This window comes from Grus americana, chromosome 2 (assembly GCF_028858705.1).
Source record: "Grus americana isolate bGruAme1 chromosome 2, bGruAme1.mat, whole genome shotgun sequence".
NCBI classification, from domain to species: domain Eukaryota; kingdom Metazoa; phylum Chordata; class Aves; order Gruiformes; family Gruidae; genus Grus; species Grus americana.
This window is the reverse complement of record NC_072853.1, coordinates 23986264-24010294: the sequence shown is the minus strand read 5'-3', so window position 1 is coordinate 24010294 and position 24031 is coordinate 23986264. Positions and strand designations below refer to the sequence as shown.

At 37.6% G+C, this 24031-nt stretch overlaps 1 protein-coding gene across 6 annotated transcripts in view; it reads left to right on the top strand.

Annotated features, from left to right (window-relative positions):
• Positions 1-24031, top strand: part of VPS13B (vacuolar protein sorting 13 homolog B) — a 485973-nt gene that overhangs the window by 385184 nt on the left and 76758 nt on the right. For all 6 annotated transcript variants that reach the window (XM_054815083.1, XM_054815086.1, XM_054815082.1 and 3 more), the window contains 3 exons: positions 10568-10767; positions 15132-15339; positions 15643-15827. In XM_054815083.1, coding sequence (XP_054671058.1) covers positions 10568-10767; positions 15132-15339; positions 15643-15827 — 593 coding nt within the window. The remainder of the gene's footprint in view (positions 1-10567; positions 10768-15131; positions 15340-15642; positions 15828-24031) is intronic.

The following is a 24031-nucleotide window of genomic DNA, read 5'->3' as shown; positions in this document are numbered from 1 at the left end:
GAGAGAAATGGTATTATAATCTTGTGCTAAAAATACTTTAGAAGAATACCACAGTTACTAACTAGATCTGTTTTATTATTGCAAAGAAATTATGCAACCTAACTCAGTTAAAAAAAAGTGTAGTAGCTGTGTCCTTGGGAACAAGGAGTATTTAAATATGTCAGTTCTTCACTACTTTTCTTTTTACAAAAGGTTTTATAGATATACCTTTTGAGCTGAACAGGGTTAATGTCAGAATTTTTTTTTTATAGAATGAAACTAATACACAAATACTTCACTGTGTCTTTGATTTTACAGTCAAATAACTATTGTGACCATCTGCAGCAGCTGCATTTTACGAATTATTTGCTGAACCAAACTAAGCACAATGACAAAAGTAGTCATCTCAGATGTACTGTTAAAACAGAGGAAGAAAAAGGAGCATTGCTTGCCTTTTGTACAGTATGGCCATCTGCTGTACAGATGTTATTATATAGAATGACTTCAGATACAATAATTGTAGAAAATTTTCATTAAAACCTCAACAATTTGCACTTGTTTACTTGAATCTGCATAACTCCCCAGTGAGACAACACAATACGCTTGGGGTTTCTTTGGTTCTCACTAGCTTTCTCTTTGATCCTTTTTGATGTGCTGACTTTAATAAACATAGTTAAAAACACTGTTCAAAAACATCATGGAAAAAACTACAAAGGAACAATTATAGCAGTAGAAACTACTCTAATCCCTTACTTACGCAAGCTATTTTTAGTGAAATATGGGGGTTTTACACATTTTATGTGGCAGTGTTTTATAAACAGTGTAAACGACCCCTTTGCCAGATGAGTTTTAATGTAGGAGACGAAGTTGGTTTGTAAGGAATCCTATTTGCTAGGAATTGTTCAGCAAAAAAACTTCGCAAGAATGTATTATCGGCATTTTTCCTCCCTTATAGGGAGAAAACAAAAGTGCGTGACCTTGTGTAATGCTTTGATTTTTTTAGCTGAAATTAAGAAAGAAGCTTGCCATGTAACTTTTTTTTTTAATAATCAGTTTTCCCTCTAGGTTTTCCTGGTTTAATCATGGAAGCTAAAGGCCCTCTGTTTTAATTTTTCTTCTTAATTTCTTATGAAAGTAAAAAAATGCAGCTCCTGAAAAACAGGCTAATTAGTTGAATTATTTCACTTCCAACAAAATAAATTGTAAGTGTTGAACACTCACACTGCAGTTGGACCAAATTAAAACACCTCCATTTCTACATATCCTGCTGCACTGTTACACAACCCCAAACCTTTAGTGTGTCAAGGGACTTCATTTTTTGGACATGTTTTAATACAACAGTTACTTATAACAACATGGTTACTGTTTCTGCTAGAATACTTATGTTCTCCTCTGTACTTCTGGTGAAATCCTGAGTATTTTGGTTTTAGCAAAGTAATACTATTGTAGAATGTGATGCAGTGTATTGGCAAAAAAACAAACCAAAACAAAATCCCTTTCCCAAAACAAGATATTATTCATTTTACTTTAGAAGAGGCTACCAGTATAGTTTTTCTGATACCCTTAAGGACAGGAGTTTAAGTCATACTGATGTTAAATAAAATAATTATCTGTAGTAATTTTATATTTTGTGGCTTAGAGTTACAAGTTAAAACGTGTACCCATTTCATACAAGCAAATAGCAAACATTTAGCTCATTTTTGGCAGCTTATTTGTGCTGTTACAACTATCATTAGACCTGGTTCAGTGATTATTGTCCTCTTCTACAACGTGGCTAGAGCTCTCAAGTGCGGTGTACCCGGTCAGATTTGAGATTGCTTGGTATCACACTTGAGGTATGTGGCTCACTCCAGAACAGTCACATGCCATTAAAATTGAAATATTTTTTAGCAATAAATACTAGGAAATAGAATGCAATTCTAAACAGATGGCTTTCAGTTAATTTAGGTTTGGTGTTGAAATTAGCACTACCTACCTGCCAAAAGAGCAGATAAATGACAGAAGTTGAGGACTGTACTCTCCCAAGAGTGAAAAACAGCAAGAAGCCTGTAGCCTCTCGGCGGAGCCTTATTTTGCTCTGGCTGGACACAGGAGGGAAGTCTTGCTGTTCAGTGTCTGAACCAAGAGAGTTACGGACATAAAATATTCCAAAGATCATAGACAGAATTCCCCAGCCCTTTGTCTCGTATGCAGAGATGATTACTTTAGCATATAAATAAGGGAAAAAAATAAACACTAGTTGAGCATATGATAATCTCCAGTATTTTTACTAAACCTGAAAGAAATTACATACTTAAGATACTTTACAGAAATATTAAAATTTAAATGCAGCTATTAATTGGTGTAGAGCAAAGACCAAACTTCACTTTAGAGTTAACTGACTCTCTTGGGAAAACTCTGCTAAGGCGTTGTCATAGCCTTTGGATGCTGCAGATATGCAAGTTAGCCCATGGGGAAATAAAACATTAAATTAGATATGACTACCTAAAATAATATGCAGCAGTAACAAGCCATTTACAACACCCAGAAGACCTTTGTTACTTTTAGAAAGAAATATAAACTCCTTCCAACACTTGAACAATAGGAAATTAATTCTTTGTCAGTAAAAGCCAGAGGACAAACTAAATATTTAAATGGCCACTGAGGATTGAGGTGGAAGTGCAGCTTGTAGACAGCTATACAAATCACTAACAAACCTTAATGAATATTGGGTGTGGGCATCAGGGTCCTGTCAGATTTGACACCGTGTCCCAAGTAGCTTAAACCCAGCACTCAAGAAAAGGTGGAGACCTCATCAGGTCTCTAACATCTGGGATTTTATTTGTGATTTTGGCATACCCTGCAAGCGCAAAAGAAAGAGTAAAAGGGGATTATCCTGACAATGAAATGAGTTACTGAATCTTGTGATAATGAAAAGCAGAAGAATTCTAATTCCTTTCTATAGTCCCTGAGGTGGAGGTACGTTTATAGTTCTGCCGGAGTATAATGTAGGAGGGAAGAACAGATGGCCTAAAATCCATGAAACAAGACACCACCTAATCCCAGGACTGAGTACCACTATTAATCCTGGTCAGATTCCCTACTGGTACTTTGTAACAGGGTTCAGAATTGCTACTGATGAACTAGCACGTTAACTTGGGGTGGGGGGGCACGGAGAATAAAGAAAAAAGTTAGTTGTAGGTTGTTGATTCAAGGCAGTATGCACTAATTTGTAGAACTGCATTTACAGTTTAAGTAAAAGCTGACTTTTTAAAGTGGACTCCAAATGAAATTCAGTTCAGAACAAATGTGATTATTTTTGTAATCTCTTCAGCTTTTATTGGGAAAGTAATTGTGTACTTTTTTGAGACTGGAATTTCTTTTGTTGTGTAGATCCCAGTGCTATATGTGGCAGTAGTAGGTGATACAGCATTTTCATGGCGGTCAGTTCTATAGAATATTTACATTCATGAGGAAATACAGATAACAGTGAAAGCTGAATGTTTTCTTTGTACATTTTATGCTTTCTGTGCAATTTCTCCAGTTCAATCTACATTTTGCAGTATGACGGAGAGAACACAGAGATTAAGCATTATTGTCCATTCCTTAAGACAAGAATATTTTTTATGGCATGAGATCACCAGCTTGCTGCCCAAACAAAAGGTGCAATTCCATACAAAGTTTAGGTTACTGTGGCCACACGTTTCCACCTTCTGCCTTGTGCTAACTCGGTTATTCGGGCAGCTGCTCGTTGAGTTGAGTCAGGGCACTGATCTGTCTGAAAACTAACCCAACAGAAAAGAAGTTTCCAGCACGATAGTCTTCTTCAGCTGGCTTTCGGGGCAGGTGCACTTTAATGACCATGCTGACACAAAAGAGAATTCAGAGAAGAATATTAAGGAGGGATGGGGACGAAGGATTGAAAGGAGGAGAAGATTGGAACATAGGAGCCTGGACCTGGACTGGCCTTAAGCCTGGGGAACCACATCCCAAGAGTGCAGGGAAACCTGTTCGGTTTGTGTGGCCTGGGTGTACTGGTCAAGCCTTGGACTTCCACAAGCATAATTCACTGGGTTATAGAGGCTCAAACAGCTCAGGTGCTGTCAGGCACTATTTTCAGGATGATTTATTTATAAAGAAAAGTGACCCTCTAGTTCATGGGCTATTTAGTTTATTAAAGCAGTTGAAATCCAGTGAATCAAGCAGAGGAGCAAGACACCAACGCCGTAATTCTAATTCAACTTTGTGGCAATTGTGTAGGGTTACATTTTGAGTAGCATCCACTATTTTGTAATGCTTCATTTACTATGCAACCATTCAATGCCTGATTTTTTAGTAATGCTAGGTATCTACAACTTCATAAATCAGTGATAGTTGTAGGTACCAGCTATCTCCTGAAAATAAACCAAAGTTTTCAACCAACCACTTAATTTTAAGATGTGAAAATAAATAGATTTTTTTCTTTAAATTGAAGAACCTTTCCATGTCCATATGTAAACCTGGAGCAAGAATGTTTAGTCACTTTTCTGAAAACTGCTGCTATCTAAAAATAAAATGTTTATGATATGAGAACCAAGTATTACGCGTCAGTGTAGCACTTGGTCAGTTTTGACTCCCGGATACAAAATGAACACTATTTTTGTTGTTTTCCATTATGCATTTTTCTCCAATTAATTAGAATAAGATAGGGCAATATAGAGCTTTACAAATATATTCTAAATTATTGTATACCAAAGACAGCCTTGACCAAAAATGAAAATCCCCTTAGTCTTAACTTTAATATGTCCTCTCTGATCAGGCATCACAACATCTAAAATTACCAAATCAAGTGAATTGAGATTTTTCAGCTATTTAGTATGCAGTAATGAACATGATGTACCTGCCCAGTTATTCTTTAAGGGAGATGAGCTCATTTCAAATAGATAACCATCTTTGACTTCTCTTCTGATTCATCACTGACCTGAACTCCATTTGAACCTTGTTAGACACAAAACAAGCAGGATTCCTGGCCTGAGCTATAAAATATAATTAAGCCCTTTTGAAATGATGTGTAAAAGAACATAGCTTTACCCCCACTATAACTACTACCACCACCACAACCAATAAAGTTAAATCAAGCACTGCCTGTAATGGATTAAAATAATAAATGTTCCTGGATTTTAGTGTTTGAAGTATTTGAAGAAAACAGGCTCCCAGCAGCCAGGACTGCTGAATGCATGGGGACATTTATTAGTGACGAATTCAAGGGTTTGGCCTGTTTAAGATCATTACTTTCTGTTTACCGTGTGTTACACATCTCATGTTTTTACAGAGCCCACATGTGTCCCCATGTAATGCTGAAAAACTCTGTTTCACTAAAGAATAGTTAATTGGTAATGTGTAAATATTGTTCTCGTGGGGAGAATGAACTGTCATAAGATTCAGCTCGACACTAATGAGAAATCCAGTGCAGTCAGTGGATTGCTAACTAAATCTCTCCTGGAAAATTGTCCTTTACTACGTCTCTCCATTTGTTTGCTACTGCTGTTTCCAGACTTGAATAAATTGGCTGACTCTTAAATTAACTGCAGTATTTCCCCTGTAATTATTTTCATAGCTTTGTTACCCTTTCTTCTCAGAAGCTGCTTCGTAGAGGATACCTGTCAACAGAGCAGTGTAACTGTAGTATAACTACTCATTATGTGATGTATCTGAAGTTTTCTTAAGAGGAAAAAGATCATGTAGATAATTGTATCAATATATTGGATATAATGACATATTTACGTATTCAAAGCTGTCTTAGTATCTTTGGCAACTTTAAACTAGCTACTGAAGTTGCAAGTATGGCGAATAAATGCTCAGAAGCAAGTATCACAGATTATCACCTTAGTAATGTGTGACAGTAAAGCAGAAGGTAGTAAGGAAAACCACTGGCTAATTAACCTTCAGCAGCCGGGTTGTATCTCTCCTGCCCAGGCACGGAGGGTCCATGGGAGAGCCTGGACTTCTTCCTTCAGCGTGCACCACGATCCTTTGGGTGAGAATGCCGTCTGCCAGACCACATCACTCACGTGCATCTTGTCCAGTCCCAACCAGAGTGGCAGGCTCTGTGCTCTGGGACACAGTCTTGCTTCCGAGCTGCCCCAAACTCAGAAAAGCAATTTTATTCCTAGCGCTACGGCTTGTAACAAAGCTACTAGCTTCCAAGAGGCTTTTCAAAAGATAGCTCGACTATAGTCCAGTGCCATTTGCTCTATTTTTTATAATGCATGTGTTTCCATTTTCTTAAAGCTCTTTTCCCATACAGCATTTTGCCAATTAAAGTCATGCTCTATATTGTATTAGGTGCAGTGCAGTGAACCAAACAGGATTTGCAGCTATCTAAGGAAGAGCAAATGCACAGAGCATAATAGAAGGAAAAAATCCTGCTACATTTCTACTTGTTTCATTTGGAGTTGATTGAAATATCAGTATTTTAAAATGTTTTGAAAACAGAAAGTCCATAGTTAATGTCAAAACACTGTGTCTCCCTTTGTCTGTGAACCAGGAAAGATAACAGAACTCTTTCTTAACACCTGTTTTGCCTAAACACTAAGTGATTGTTACTGTAAGGCAAGGGTTGTTTTAATGCATTTGTTGCATCTGTTAAAATGGGGTTTTTTTTCTATACGCACAAATGGATTTATGCACAGAGGGCAGTTTAACAAACATGGAGCCTCCTATTATTGGTAAACGCTAATATAACTAGATTAAAGTTATATATAAACCCTAATATATCTATTTTTATAACTATATCAGAGTACTCAGATTCTATGAGATGTCTTTGTAAATGTTAGCATAAATCAAGTCTCTACTGACTAAAAAAAGAAAGATGTTAGAATATCAAAGCAAATGTTGTCTTTTAGTAAATTTTCTTCACTATTCTGTTGTAACGATCTCCATCTTTATTTTCTGAGCAAGTTAATTTCTTGACATTACCAAGCAAGTGCTGGCTTTTTTTTCAAACCCTCCTACGTTCTTTCCAACCGCATAAAAATACCTGGATATTCCTCTTGAGCATCTGTCATCACAAAGGTAATCCTTCCAATGGCATGCAGAAGCCTGGTGTGAGTTGTATTTTGCTCAGTTAGTGTGGCAGCATATTGCAGGGCTATTGTGCGTCTGGGTGGAGTCTGACAATGGAGGGCTGGCAGCATTTTTTAAACACTGTCCAAAGCAAGTGCTTCATATTTATTAGTCTCTTGGAGGAGTATTTTAAAAGTCATGAAACTATTTGTTCCTAGAAGTAAATTATTGCATGTACTGAAAAGTGTGTTGGTGTTCATGAGCAATAATCCAAACAGAACTAGTTAACTTCTACATATCACAACAATCGTTTATGAAGATATATTACTTCTGTGTGGTGCCATCTCAAGTTCACTTCAAATGGAGACTTTGATTTAATCTGTTTAAACTGAAGTTAGAACTCTGCAATAGAGGTTTGAGAGAAATGCATGAAAGAACTGACCGAAAATAGTGTGTGGGAGGGGAAAAAAACAGAGGGGAATTATTTAGCATCTTTACCTTTCTGAGATGACTGCTTTAGTCATAGGAAAGCAACTTTACTTAACTGAGCATGTACTTTGAATGTTAGTTTGGCATTTAGCAATCTTAAAATAAGCTCCCTTATAGTGCATACTGGTGTTCCTTCACTGCCTTCCCTTAGCATGTGAGATTATTTCTTTTCTCATGTCATCCTTCTAGGATTTCCATAGTAATGGTACCCATTGAAACTTCCCTCAGGTTCAGAGATCTCTTTATTTACCATTGTCTTTTAGGGTTTGTGCATACTGACGTTCTTCATTTGTTTTCTTTAAGCTTTCTGAAGACATCACTTTGTGCAAGTTTGTCTGAATGCTCTCTGCATTATTTTTTTTTATTAAGAGCACAGTGGTTTTTATACTAAGAGTCACTTCATCCCCAGAAGGGCATGTAGATATAACTGCTAGGAAGGACAAGGGTGTGATTCTTGCCTATACAAGAACAATCTGGGTTGCAGCAAGAAAAAGAAGAATCTCTCGTTGAGTCCCTGATCTTTTCCTGGTATTTGTAGGACACAATCCATAGATGTGTCTTGTAATATTTCATTTATTTAGAATTTACAAGCACTTCTTTATTCTTAATTTTGTCTTCATTTCTCATTGTTTACATAGTGTTTGAGAAAGGCACCTCTGATTTGAACCAGCAGTATTATGTGCTGAATGCTCAGTTCTGTTTCTAAGCTGTTGGCTATCGTGTTTTCTTTGTACTTTGTGGAGCTGAGATGACAACAGAAAAAGACTGCAAAGCATAATCCTTCCAAGTGTAATCCCAGTGAAAGAAAACATAAATAAAACCACTTGTTTTCTGGCATTCCTTTTTCCCTTTTGTTATTCCTGCAATTTGGCACATATTCCAATAAAACTATAGAACATTTATGTATATTGCAGAATTGTGAAATAGTTACTGAGAATTTCTCCTCTTTAAAATCAAAGTTCTATATTGAATATAAAAAAAATTGAATGTCCAAATATTGTAGTGCCTCTTAAAATAACTAGACTTAGCGTGGCAGGGTGAGCTCTTCCTATAAAAATACGTTTTTCTTGTTTTAAGACTCTGTGTGAAGCTGCTTCATTCCACAGTTTACAGAATCGAGTCTGAACCAGTACCAAAAGGAGAGAAGTCAGGGTGTGTTGATGTTAGTTTTCTTGATTATCACTGAAGTTCAGTGTCAAAAAAACCACAGAACAGTTTTTGTTGTGTAAACCTGTTACACATGAGACCAGATCCAGGGGTTCAGAAGCCAGCCTGCATAACCCAGAGCTAAAGCCCCTTTCCGAAGCAGTAACAACAGTCCTGTTGATTGGCATGGGACAAAGGTTCGTTTGAGCCCTTGGTCGTTCTTACTAAATTCCAAACAGCTCAAGGGAGAGATTCTTTCTCTTTGTGGTCCCTATTTGGGTTTGATACAATTCAATGCCATTATTGCTATGGGGACTGTTGGACCACCTTCCTAGTGGATGCTGGATTTAAAAAAAAAAAAAAAAAAAAAAAAAAATCCAATATATTTCCTTCTGTTGTATAAAATATTTCTCAGTATTATAAAATCATAACTCCCAGGATGCAGTCAGACTTCTTTCTGGATTCTAAAGGAGATTCATGGAAGAAGTTTTACTGCATTTATTCAAAACAGTGAGTCGTATTTTTGTGGGATTTTTCTACCAGTGAAAATATAAAATGGAACTGTACCTTGAAACATCTGTATGTAAGCCTTAAATGGTTTTTTAATTTTTTGCCTTTTGTAAGTATCCAGTTTCATTAGAAGAATCAGCCATGGGTATTATAAAGTATGGTGACATTCAGTATTCAGAGTGTTGAGTCCAAGTACAAGCACCAGAAGAGAAAAAAATTAACCCAAGCTCAGGTGTAGTATTTCTCATGTAAATATACAAAAGTTTATCAGGGAGAGTAGTGATAGGACAAGGAGTAATGGCTTTAAACTAAAAGAGGGCAGATTTAGATTAGATATTAGGAAGAAATACTTCCCTGTGAGGGTGGTGAGGCACTGGCACAGGTTGCCCAGGGAAGCTGTGGATGCCCCATCCCTGGAGGTGTTCAAGGCCAGGCTGGATGGGGCTTTGGGCAACCTGGTCTAGTGGAGGGTGTCCCTGCCCATGGCAGGAGGGTTGGAACTGGATGATCTTTGAGATCCCTTCCAACCCAAACCATTCTATGATTCTATGAAATACAGAGATATTAAGTATGGTCTGTTTTATGAAAGAGAGATTTACAGTGAGTTAAATTCACAAGAGAAGGGACATTTCTAGATAGTGTTTCTTTCCTAAAAATGTTTGTGTCTTTAATGAGAGTACATAAGTTTTGTCATAAATCTAACCTGCCATTATCATTTTTATGTTTTGTAAAGCTGTGTAAAGTGCAAATGGTTATGATGTGAAAAGTTTAGATTAAACTTTTTTAGGTAAACACATGTTATATATTTTGAGTTACAGTAATTGTTTTGAATTATTTGAATTCAAACATTACTCTTATTCTCCTGCTAAGCACTCCAAAGTCTAGCAAGGCAATATTTTATAATAACTAACCTGAACAAAAGCAGAGAGAATCATTCAAAATAGTTATTTCCTATCAGTTTAAAATATAATCAAGTGAAGCAGCTGTTCTTGTTCTTAATAAACTCTTTAGAAAAAAAATTTCATAGTTTAATGAAAAATGTCTCTTCTCATAAACCTTAAAATACTCACACATGTAAAAAGTCATAATGTTTTGGCAAATAGTTCTTTGTAAAGAATGTGCGTGAGACATACCTGCTCCATAACTGCAACACTGTGTAAAGCATGCTCAGTGGTGTCAGAAGAGCAAGCTAAAAGATAAAAAGCACAGCTCTTGTGGCCCAACTGTGATGCTTTTGCTGGGAGAGGAGAGCGATTGTCCACACAAGTATTTCTATGAAATTCAGTGGGACTACGTGTGTGAATAAATGCTTCTGGACGGAGATTCCCAGGTTCATAATAAAGTGAATTCAGGAAATAAGCACATAAATGTTGGGAGAATAACTACCAGCAGGATTAATTCTCTCTCTCTCTCTTTTTAGGAATCCATGGATCATCTTTTGCCCTTGACATAAAAGATTTCCTACTTAAAACAAGTCTCAAAGAAAGAGCCAGATCTCTGATGGGCCCTTTTTGTTGCTCTGTTAATGTGGAAGCCAAGTGGTGTAAGCATAGTGGTGATCCTGGCCCCGAGCAATCTATCCCAAAAATATACATCGATTTGAGAGGCGGGCTGCTGCAGGTCTGTATAAGAGGCTTATGGTTCTGCTCTTGAGCTGGGCTGACTTTGGATGATTGAGATTTCATAAATAAATTCCATGAAAGCCTGTAAAGCTTTGCAGCCTACAACAGTTCATTGAGTTGGGGTTTTTTTGCGTGTTTGGTTTGAGAGGTTTTTATTTTACCTTTTAAAATAAGTGTCTATTCTTCCATGTAAAACTGTTGATTAAAAAATTGTGTACAGTGTTTTGTGGGTTTTTTTTTAAACACTGCTTAAGCTATGTATTGTAGCTGTATGTGTGTGTTCCCTTAAAACTACTGGATCAAATTACTAACACTTAATATCTAGGACTCTGTTCTGATGTGTGTATTTGTATGTCCATAAGCCATGTGTCTGTAATGCCTAGGGGTAGCTTTAAGAAATACATATCCTTTCTTTTTAAACTTACACCAATTTCTCAGGGGTGTAATTATAAACTGTTGTTTGTAGCAATTAATACTCAGTTTTCCATGCTATCCTCTCCTTTTTGGAAGTGCCCACAACTTGAAACCAGTCCAAGAAGCATGGGAGTTCTTGAAATGAAAAATAGATTCTGTGGGGCTTAAACAAGTGGGCTTTAAGATATTTCTTGTTTTAATTATTTTTATTGTAGTATCTATACACACCAAATGTTTTAAAATAAATATATAAATCAAGCATATAAAACACAAAAAGGAAATTTTGACATTTAGTTGTGTCATTAGGTCTTTTCCCAGAATCAGCATTAAAAATTCTTAAAACCACAGCACTGGGAATAGGTCTAATTGAATAATACAAATTTTTAAAAAAATATATGTTAATGAATAAATAAAGTCGGTTTGTTTCTCTGCTTTTTTTTATTTGTTTTTTACAGGTACTTGGCTGACTACCTCTACATGTTGTTAATGATAAAAGGTTTATTTTTTTTTCCCAAAATTTGAGGGTTTTGACAAGGACCAGTAAATACTTATAAATCAGAGAAAGCCATTTCTTATTAGAGTATACACTGGCATAATTAACTTTTGTAGAAAACAATTATGTATTTTGTCTAGCAGAATAGATTTGAGAATGCTGACAAAAGCAGTAACAATTCTGTTTTATATTAATTTATTTACGGCTAATGATTTTACCAGCTCTAAACATGACCTCATCTTCTACCACTGTTAATTTGTATTGCAGCAGAGCCTAGAGAGCTTATGTGAAATTGGTGCTTCATCTGTGAATACTGTAGTAGGAGTTCTGTGCACTGGTGTTCCAGCTGCCTAGAAATAAAATGAATAAAAGTAGGAGGAAAAAAGCATTCCTCCCTCCTCCATCAATGGGGGACTTAGGTCTCTGGGATCGGCTTGGGTGACACAGAGCTCCTTTGAGGTGGTGCTAGACCAAGTGTGGGACCCTGAGCCCAGAGGGGCTCTAGAAACTCTAGTAGACACACACTGAATTAGGGAGATGACCTGAGTAGCCGAGGACTATTTAGCTCAGGACTGGCTGTAGCTGTGTTTCAAGAGAGCCTTGGTTTATTCCTTGGGCTTAGGAATGTAGATGAGGGGAAGAAAAAGATTCCTACAGTGACACCTGCACTAGACTTCCTTTATCATAGAATCTTAGAATCATAGAATGGTTTGGGTTGGAAGGGACCTTAAAGATGATCCAGTTCCAACCCCCCTGCTGCGGGCAGGGACACCCTCCACTAGACCACGTTGCCCAAAGCCCAATCCAACCTGGTCTTAAACACTTCCAGGGATGGGGCCTCCACAACCTCTCTGGGAAACCTGTTCAGTACCTCACCACTCTAACAGTAAAGAATTTCTTTCTAACATCTAATCTAAATCGACCCTCCTTCAGCTCAAACCCATTACCCCTTGTCCTGTCACTACACTCCCTCATAAACAGCCCCCTCTCCTACAGCTTTCCTGTAGGCCCCCTTCAGGTACTGGTAAGCCGCAATTAGATCTCCCCGGAGCCTTCTTTTCTCCAGGCTGAACAATCCCAACTCTCTCAGCCTGTCCTCACAGGAGAGGTGCTCCATCCCTCTGATCATCTTCGTGGCCCTCCTCTGGACTCGCTCCAACAGCTCCATGTCTCTCCTGTACTGGGGCCCCCAGAGCTGGACGCAGTACTCCAGGTGGGGTCTCAGCAGAGCAGAGTAGAGGGGCAGGATCACCTCCCTGGACCTGCTGGTCACGCCTCTTTTGATGCAGCCCAGGATACAGTTGGCTTTCTGGGCTGCAGGCACACACTGCTGGCTCATGTTGAGCTTCTCATCAACCAAAACCCCCAAGTCCCTCTCCTCAGGGCTGCTTTCAATCCATTCCTCGCCCAGCCTGTAGTTGTGCTTGGGATTACACCAACCCACGTGCAGGACCTTGCACTTGGCCTTGCTGAATTTCATGCATTTCACACAGGCCCACCTCTCCAGCCTGTCAAGGTCCCTTTGGGTGGCATCCCTTCCCTCCAGCATGTCGACCACACCACACAGCTTGGTGTTGTCAGCAAACTTGCTGAGGGTGCACTCGATCCCACTGTCCATGTCGCCGACAAAGTTGTTAAACAGCGCCGGTCCCAGTACCAACCCCTGAGGAACGCCACTTGTCACTGATCTTCACTTGGACACTGAGCTGTTAACCATGACTCTTCGAGTGCAACCATCCAGCCAATTTCTTATCCACTGCATGGTCCATCCATCGAATCCATGTCTCTCCAATTTAGAAACAAGGATGTAATGCGGGACAGTGTCAAATGCCTTGCACAAGTCCAGGTAGATGATGTCAGTTGCCCTTCCCTTATCCACAGATGCTGTAACCCCACTATAGAAGGCCACCAAATTTGTCAGGCACGATTTGCACCTAGTGAAGCCGTGTTGGCTGTCACCAGTCACCTCCTTGTTTTCCATGTGCCTGAGCATAGTCTCCAGGAGGGTCTGCTCCATAATCTTGCCAGGCACAGAGGTGAGACTGACCGGCCTGTAGTTCCCTGGGTCTTCCTTTTTACCCTTCTTAAAAATGGGGGTTATGTTCCCCTCTTCCAGTTGGAGGGAACTTCTCCAGACTGCCAGGACTTCTCAAATATGATGGAGAGTGGCCTGGCCAGTTCCCTCAAGACCCGCGGATGCATCTGATCAGGTCCCATGGATTTGTGCACCTTCAGGTTCCTTAGATATTCTCGAACCTGATCTTCTCCTACAGTGGGCGGTTCTGCGTTATTCTCCCAGTCCCTGCCTTCTGTGACCTGGGCAGTGTGGCTCAAGCATTTGCCAGTGAAGACTGAGGCAAAGAAGTCATTGAGTATCTCAGCCTTCCCCATATCCTGGGTAACCAGTTCGCCCATTTCATTCTGGAGGGGACCGGGCATCTTCTGATTTTTTTTCATGTATGAAAATTGATATTCCCCAGTGAAAACAATTACACTGATCTTTATGTGCACACCTGACTTGTTTACTCTTACCCTTACCATGGACTTTTAAGTTACTGTCTGGTGATTTCAATTTCATTCCACAGTGGTTCTAAATCTTATTTCTTTATTGATTGCTAGTTGCTTCCTTGTCTTCCTTGTTGCTTCTGTGCCCACTTCTGCACATGAAGACTAAAGGACTTGTTCCCCATTAACATGGTTCTCTCAAACAGGAGTTTGAGTTGAGAAAAGCAGTGCTGCTTGTCAAAGTTGGGAGAGAGGAACGTCTGCTTGCCTTTTATTTTGCTATAAAGGGCATGAATCTTCTGGACTTTGAATGCCAGTTTTTCTTCGATATTTTTCTAAGTTTCCATTTAAAACTTAAAAAAAAATTTAAATTTTTAAACCTCACTCTGAGAACTTACAGCACATCCAATTCATATGCTGTATATACTCAATATTTGTACTTGAGATGATGTTTCATATGTCTTTTTAGTCATCTTCTTCACTGTGTCACTTAGTTTTTAATGCATTCCAGAATTCCACTTTTGGAGTAACATGCTCTTTGAACAGTTTAAAGTTTGCATCTTTAAGGGTTTTTTGTCATATCTTAAACTGCAAAACCTATGACTAGTATTAACATGTACTGCACTCAGCTACACGTTCTTGTGCATCACTTTTAAGTTCTATGCTCTTCTAAGCAGCGACAGTATCAATCTTAAGTGGTAAGAATTAATGCTTTCCTTCAAATGATGAAAAGGACAAATTTCCCAAATGGTTTTGTAGAGATTTCTTGTTGTTCCTGTTCTTTATTTTCACATTAAGGATACTTGCAAGCAATTAAGGTATAAGTAGAGCAGGCTGAAATCTGTATAAAGTTCCTATTGTTTGGGGGAGGTTTTTTCCCTTCAAAAATGACAAAATATCTGTATGTAATTGCTTTGTCTTTTCTCTTTTTTTTTTTTTTTTCTTTTAAGGTTTTCTGGGGTCAAGAGCATTTGAATTGTTTAGTTCTTCTCCAGGAGCTTCTGCAGCAGTACCTTGCTAAAAAGGGCAGTGTAGAGACATTGGCATCTGAACGGACACACCCCGCTTGTTTTTCTACAGAAAGGAATCAGGCCTCAAAAACTGAGCATACCTCAGATGATCTGAGAACAGGCCTGTTCCAGTATATACAAGATGCAGGTAGGAAGAATATTATTGCTTTCTTCTTTTTAATTATAAAGTAAATACAGTAGTAACCTATTAAAGATTACTTGCCTCTTACAATGAATATGTTACTTTTTTTGGAAAAGCAATTGAAAAGACATCTGCTAGAATGAAAAAAATACTTTTTTGATTTCTTTCCATTAAAGTCAGGGAAATTGCTTTTTTATTTTCTCTCCTTTTGATCCTGAGGGTTTTATTTTTAACTACTTCGGTCTCATAAACCAGCATGTTTCTTTCTAGAAATTATATAACAGATTATAGCTTTCTTTCATTTGACAGAAGCACAAAAACTGCCCAGTGCCTATGAAGTTGTGTTTTACAATGAAACTGAGGATAGTCCAGGAATGATGTTGTGGAGATATCCAGAACCCAGAGTGCTCACTCTTGTAAGAATTAACCCTGTTCCTTTCAATACCACTGAAGACCCAGATATTAGCACTGCTGACCTTGGAGATGTTCTTCAGGTGGGTAATGAGAATTTTCTACTTTCATTAACAAAAGAAAAAGTTATTGTTGTAAAGTGAATGTTTTCAAACTTAGGTTTATTAAAAATGAGCACAAAACAAATGTCAAGAGCTCTATAAAATCAATAGGAGGTAAATTCCACAGCTTGAGCACATCTTTAGTTTTAAAACTACTTTTGCAAACATTTTAACCACTTACCTGTAACATTTTTCCATGACATAATAAGCTGTAGCCAAATTTATCAGTTCTGGTTTGCAAGCATGCGGAGGTTTTATTCTGTCTTCCTATGATTTCATCCATCAGTCCTTACTTAAAGACTTCATTTGATTTGAAACTGAAACATGTGAGGAAAGACCTGGTCTGAAATTGCCAAGATGCAGCAGAGTCATTGAACTAAAATCTCCAATGTGGCCATGCTCTCCTGTGCCTGTGATGGCAGGTGGCTGTGCTGCTTCTAGTAAGGTCCACAGGGTAACGAGAAAGATCTCTTTTCTCTCATTTTGCTTTAAGAGGTTGAACTGGGCAGGCCAGTTTGACTGTGTGACATCATGGAACTGCCCTTCAAAGGAGGGCTGAGTGCTGCGCTTGTGCCCCCAAAATAGACCATACCTCATGGTTACACTGATCCTTAACTCTGAGAATTTTTGCTCTCTCAAATACCCAATCAGATAATTACATTCTCTCCTATCTAGTGTAATTCATCTTTGTAAATTCACTTACTCCTTGCATACCTATGTTGATTTTTGCTCAGTTTTAATTTTATTATCAGTTTCTTTTTTGTATTACAAATTGGATGTGTCATTATTTTTAATTTGAATCTGCTTGTTAATCAGAATAATGTTGTGAGTCAAGGGAAATAAATATCTCGCAATTCTTCCTATTTGTTCAGAAATGTTGAATTATATTTCATTATTGCTATAACTTTAAAAATTGCTTTTAAAATTGAATTACACACCAATATGCTTTGAGTTATGGATAAGTAAGATAATCTTCCTCAGATAAATGGTATAATGTTATAACCGTGCACATACTGTTAGTGAGATCATGTAAGTGTCCTGCCAATTTCTTTGCCCTCTAGACAACCAAATGTCAGCTCCTTTCAGTTATATGAAAATTAAAATTAAATGGAAAAAAAATCAGTTCCACTTGGCATGAGGTTTGAATCAAAGATCAAAATTGTGTTATTGTATGCTGTCTTGATGACCCTATTAGGTTGCCATGAAAGCCAGCAATTTGCCTTCTTTCAGGATGGTATTTTCAGAGCACAACACACCAAGTTTTTGGTATAATTACATTAAGCTCCCATTATAGATAACAGACATCATGAACATAATGTCTGTGCTTGTGTAATAATATGACCCTGTACAAGGCGAATATCAGTTCTTCTTCAAAGTGGGCATACGCAGCTGGACTTCTAGTAGCACACACGTTCTGCAGCTTTGTGCTTCCATGCTTCAGTCTGGAGGAAAGAAGGTACTTGCAATCCTCTTTCATTTCTCCTGCAATCGCCTCGGGCACTATGATAGAAACCGGGAAGCACTCAGCTACCTGTGTTCAGGTTCTGTCAACTTCTAGTGGTCTTCATGTATCTCTTCAGATTTGCATTTAATCGTATACATTGACCACAGAGAAGTGTTTCCATCAGTCTCATTTTAAGTTTGTGGTCAAGCATCCTTGTATAGCTTCCCTCCATGATGCTTTTTACTGTGGTGCACTCTCTTCTTAAAGTCTGTCAATTTTATGATTAATTATTTCTTAGTAAGTCTTATATTACTACTTTGGGATTTCAATTAAAAGGGAAGAGATGAAAGTTATCAGCCAAATTAGAGGACATCTATTCAAAAACTCTGCTCTTGGGCACATGGAGTGCAGAAATGTCTACAAGGAGATCCACATTGTGGTAGTGGGCCATTAATTATGGCAGTAACTGTTGCCTGCTCTAGGTGGTGATGTATCACATTTTCCAGAAATAGCCATGCACCTACACAGAGCAGCTCTGCACACTGTAGACAAACAGCTATTTTAAACATGGACAATATGCATTTTTTTATTAGTCTAACATAGATATGTGGGTGGAATAAGTAATAGAATCAAATTTCAAATTCTTTAGGTAAACTGCATTTACCAAATACTCATCTCAGACTTTAGGTTCTGATGTAAATTAATCAGGAAGCCTTTCATGAGCTCCACTTTGTTCCCCGTATGGATATATGTCTGTTTCTTAATATACTGTGTATTTAGTGCATATGGAAAATTCACAAAATATAAAGAGAAAAAAGACAAAACAACACTTTTATTCACTTCTTGACATGAAACGTTAGAGGAACATCTGCAAGCCAAAGACTTCAACTTTTTTGAAAAAAGGATATAAATTTAAAGACAATAATGTTATCAAAGTATATTAAAAATGTATTTTTAAAACTTTCCCAGGATTGTGTATATGTTCAAGTGCTAGGAGGACCCATAATGTCACCAGCTGTGTTACCACTCTCCCTTAATCCTTCATTTCACATAAATCCGGGCAAAGGTGCACTTCCGTAGTTTGTCTTGAATTAAAAGTTTGCCAGTTGCATGTTCTTTCTTTCCAAGTAATTTGCTGTGACATTTCATCTAGCTTTCTATCTTTGTCAAATTTCTTTTGGCATATCGTTTTAATCATGGGTAGGTTTTAGAAGTCTCTTTGGTTTTATAGCTATTCTTTAAATTCCTGGAACTTGCAAAAGATTCACCATAAAGAGATTTTTTCTAGATATTGAAGTTGCGTGTCATCTGCTGCAGCCAAAGGATAAGCGAACAGCTTCAGATTATAAGAATTGCTATGAACTATATTGTTTCTGTAAAACCTTACCTTGCTGCTTTTTCTGGATTGTCCGAAGAGCTTATTTTCTTGTGCTTTTACTTGTGTTGTTGCAAAGGTAACCAGTTTCACTGCTCAAATTTCTAATACTTTACTTTTTTACAATCCCAACATTATTGCTTTTGTTCATGGAGGGAAAAGGAAGAACTGATGTTTCTGCCGTGGCGTAGCATGTTGTATTTTCTTTAGCGATTTGAAATAGAAGTTTGATCTATTTGTTTGAAGGAAGTGAGAGAGAATCCTAGATGCACTTGGAAGAAACTGTGTCAGGATTGTATTTCTTTTGGGAGATTGAGAGTATCTGAACTTGTTGTTCTTTATGTTTATTGGGCATTGCAGCCCCTTTCTATTTAATTTTTAATCCCTCATTGTCACATGCTACAGGTGTTCTTTGGGTCTATGTGATTTGTCATTCTTTTGGCTAACTATATTTGATGAAACACCTTAGGCTTCCCTGGTGCCTCTTCTTAATATTTTAAGGAGTTCCTGTTCAGTGACATAAGGTGTTTCTTACCCTCAGGTACTAAAGCCACTGTCTGGAATCACTTTTAGCCCTTTTTGACCTGGCAACCTTTTTTTATTTTACTCCCCTTGTGTCTACAGCACTGCCAAGATCTTTTCTGAATATACCTTCTCAAGACTGTTTTAAAGTTTATATAGGAGTATTTGCAAGTTCTTACTAATGAAGAAAGTACATACATGGGTATTATTTTTGGAACACAAAATCAATGAATTGAAGCAAAAAACAATTTGTCACTGTGCTTACAAGTGTTTTGGGTGCGACCTTGTATAGCTAACTGGGAAAAAAGTTGATATGGGGTTCTGTATCAAGAAAGAGATGTGCTATGGATGTAGAATATTCCTCGGTCTTTTATACTGAACATCTTCCTAGTTCCCTGATCAAAGCTAGTAACTGTTATCTAGTAACTATTATCAGCTTCTGTTTCATTTCTACTAATGGTTATCTGTTTTCCAAGTTGTGAGATTTTTTTGATCCTTGTTTAGAAAGCTCTAGGTACAGCTAAATATCTTAGTAAAGGTCAATGTGGGATGAAGGAATATACACACAAGAGCAGCAGATTCATGTTCTCGTAAGAACAAAAAGTAAATAGGCTGTGTCTTGTCCAAGTAATCTGATGAATATTGCTCTAAGCCACCACTAATGTACCCTTATATAATGGGAATGTACAGAAAAGACCTTCAGGCAGCAACTCAAATGTTGGTAAAGGCATACCCTTTTGATCTTGGCTACTGCTAAGATTATTTTTAAAATACATGGAGAAGAAAAAGCATATTCCAGTGATACTTCACTTAAGACAACACACATTTCATACGAGTGAAGTTAATCCCAGTGCTGACTCCATCTAATGTTATGTAAACCAGGGTAATCCATTACTGCCCAAATCAGCAAGGGCAAAGGGTAGAACGGTGTTGATGTGAGAATCATATTCACACCTCAGGAGCAGAGGAAAATCCAAACTTGGAAAAATTTCGCAAAATGAATTCAAAAGATAACAAGCAAGGTGAAGTACCAATGCCATTACTTTAAAATATCAAAGATTGATATTGGTACATCAAAAAGGATGCTCTCTGAGACTTTTTGAGTTACAGCAGGTGAAACTTTTAAATCATTCAAGTAGATTGCTGATAAGAGAAAGTCTTGTGGTTGAAGATATATGGATGAGCAACTTTAAAAGCCTATTTTATTATGTACTGTTGTTATAGTACATAATTATTATTATTATATTATGTATTATTTATTACTTAAAATATGTACACAAAACCAGAAAGACAAACCCTACTCTTCTTGCTCCAAAACAGTTAATGTTACATTAGAACATTCTCTGGTGCAGATAACTTCTATAGTAAAAATTGTGCAGAAGTTTACAGATTTGTCTCAACAAGTATTCATGTGTGAAAACTTAAGATATGCCTCAGTTTCCCAGTTTAATAGTAAACTGTGTTCTAGAAGGCAACCAGCTTGTCATTACAGGGCAACAGGTCTTTTATTTGCTCTGTGACATTCTTGTTTCGTAGCAGATAAAGTTGGAATCTGTTGGTGGTGATGATTCTCGTTCTTGTGAATCTGTCCATGTCTTCCACTGAGGACTTTGAAGCATGCTAATAGCCTTCAAGCAGAATATGTTTTATAATATATATAGAAGTGTCTCCTGCAGGCATATCAGAGTTGTAGAAGGTACGTGAGCAACTCGGGAACAAGAGTGCTGGACAGTCTAAACTGGTGATGAAGGGCTTCATAGTCTCTCTCTCATCTCCCAGATGATGAGAATGTTGGCTTGAGCTGGTTACAAGGACAGCTGAAAGAGAATTTGTGGCTATTTCCTCCATCCTGATTGTTCCGGTTGCTTTGGAAACATGGCATTAGGAAGAAAGGAATAAGAGCAATTTCTAATTCCATACAATAGTTTATGATTATGCAGATAATGCCAGTGTTCCAGAACATAAAGAATAATTGAAAAAAATATATTCCATACCATAACAAGGGACTGTATTTCAAAGCTATCATGTAATGCTAAATTCAACCATGCTCATACAGTTCCTTGGATCTGTCAGGTTGCAGCAGTTGAGAAAGGATAAGTGTTCTTCATTTCTGTGGTATTTTTACAGTTTGAAGGAGGGAGTTGCAGGGGAAAAAAATCCGTTAGTGATTCAGTAGTGACTTTTAAGTTGCACAGATGCAATAGCTACATTTAGGCATTTAAGCTCAAAGAAAGTGCTGCTGGGTATCTCTGCTGTGGGGCTTAAAACTGTGCTTACACTGTGTTTCTAGTTTCCCAAAGTCTTCCTGTGTATTCCTGTAGTCTTGAGAATCTCAGATTTATGTTTATCTTTGCCTCTGATTAGCCTACATTGTTTTACTTTTTTGATTTCATCTGGGCCATATTTTTATATCATTTATCTTTACCACGAACGGGGTTGACAGGTTTGGGTTGGCAGGGGAGAGAGCAAAGATTGGGAGGGGCTCACCAAGATAGGAGAGCAATTTGTATGCCATCAAGGAAGTATTCTGCTTTTCTGTGCAAGCAGGTGAACAGGACATACAAATGATTTCCTGTACAGCCGGAGGCCTGTTTTAGCTAGTGAACTTCTTACAGAGATGCTCAGTGTTTGCCATTCCATTGTAGAGCTATCTTTCCAATAAGGGACATTGCTGGCACTGCCCCTTATATCAAACAAAAAGCTGTGCATTGTCACAAGATCATTTACGCAAGTGGCCATGGATTTAAAAGGTGGAGAAAACCAGATATGTCTAATCAAAGTGATCATATAATGTGTAATGTTCCAAATTCTGAGCTCTCTGATTTATTTAATCTGCATCACCAACACAGACTTAAAATTCTTTCACCTGGATTGTCATCCAGTGAGAGATACAAGCTGTTAAAGCTTACAAGACAAAAGGAAGTTTATCTATGGCATTTGTTCATTTCTCCATATGAAGTTAAAATAAAATATCTACTAAGCTATAACACTGACAGGTTTTTGTATTCAAGGATGTTTCCCTTGTGTACCTACCAGGATTCCTATTGCATGCAAGTATAGTCAGCATTATAACAGCTGATGAAAAGATGAATGTGTGCTGAGGTCTCCTTTTTTGGCCTTTCTTCTTTATATAGTCTCCTAATAAACAGAGCATTTATTCCTGGTTTAGAAAAGTGGTGATTAAATTAACCAGATCTCAAGGTCTACTGGAGAAAATTAGGACAGTGAGTATGGTTCTGAGGTTGCAAGGGCATAACTGAGATTTAATAAAGAAAGACTGGGTGAATAAAACCTCTCTGGTAAAATTTACTCAGAGCGTTTGCTGAGATGGTGAAATCTCTTTTAGGAGAACATAAAATATTTCCAACTTCAGAAGGTGAGGATTCAAAAAATTGTCTGTTGCATTGCCTTACATGCTTACGCTATTTAAATAAAGCATTTGCAAACTCTGTAGTCTGGAATATGATTTTTTCAACACTGTCAGCCAATAAATAGTCATTTTCTAACACCTTGTGGTTGTTTAAACAGTGGCTTAAGGAAGCATGAGCTTAAGAATGACTGACATTAGACCTACTGTAAGTCATTATTCCAGGAAAGATTTGACATGGCAGTCAACAGGAAAAGAATTATGATCAATGTCAAAGAAGACATTCATTTTTCCTTTTAACAGAGAATACCTCATTTTTGGCTGGCTTTGCTTCCTTTTTACTTTTCATTCCCTGTTGGGGCTACAGTGTTCAGCTGGGCATTTGAGAGTCTGGGAAAAGAGCTTTTTGGGAAACCACAAATTTTATTCATGTTTGATTTATTTCTTACATTCCCAAAGCAACAACTATTTTGGAAATCCAGATGATTTGTGTGTGACAGATTAGTGATTTAAGTTCATAGTGTTATTAGATAGTGAGCTGTAAAGTTCAACCATGCTTATCAATAGACCTGTCAGTTTGCAAATTTTTGTATCTACTGCCATGCAGTTCAGTACTGTCTTCAAATAATCAGACTTTTTAGATGGGTGGTGAAATAATTTGTATAACTGTTGCAAATTACTCAGAAAGCAAATTTGGTGCTTTGGGATTCTGCTGTTTAAAACTTACATGTCTCTCTAATTCTACCTTTTGATGTTATTCAAAATGACTGTAGGAGTCATGCTACTACTCTACGTAGACTGTACATGGTGTTTTTATGATCTCTCTACTAAGTGAAGAGTTGCAACAAGCTTGAAACAGAACGATACACTAATTTTTTAGCATATCTGATCATAAACTAGAACTGTAACGAATACCTTTTATTCTAATGTAGGAAACTGCTTTCCTGTCAGCAGAAGCAGTGTTTACACCCATGCATGTGTAAAAAAGTGGATGCAGGCCATCATCGTGTGAACAACTGGTCTGTTTAAGAGGGCTGAAGGCTTGCTTGTAGCCTGAGCCACTTACACTGCAGATGATCTGGATGTGAGCGAGTTTTCTGAAGCTGGGCAGAGTTTTCCACATGTGTTCCAAAGTTAAGATTTTGACTATTAATGATAAGTATTCTCTTCATTTTCTTGCAAGGAAGGAAGTAGGGGCTAAAGGAGTTGCAGTGTTACACAGTGAGTCTTAAGCAGATGTTGAAACAGAGCCCATTCTCTTCAGGAATTCCAGCTTTAAACATTATTTGTGAACTTCCTTGCCTAAGAGTAGGATTATCTCAGACTTTACTATTTTGTTACTGTGTTTTGTGTGTATAATCTTAATTATTTTACTGTGTGATCTTAGTGTTCGCTGCATTGAGATGAGACTGTATCGTTTGGCCTACAGTTTCTGTGCAGTCTGCAGGGAGTTAAGCGTAACTCGTTGGGAATGTTAA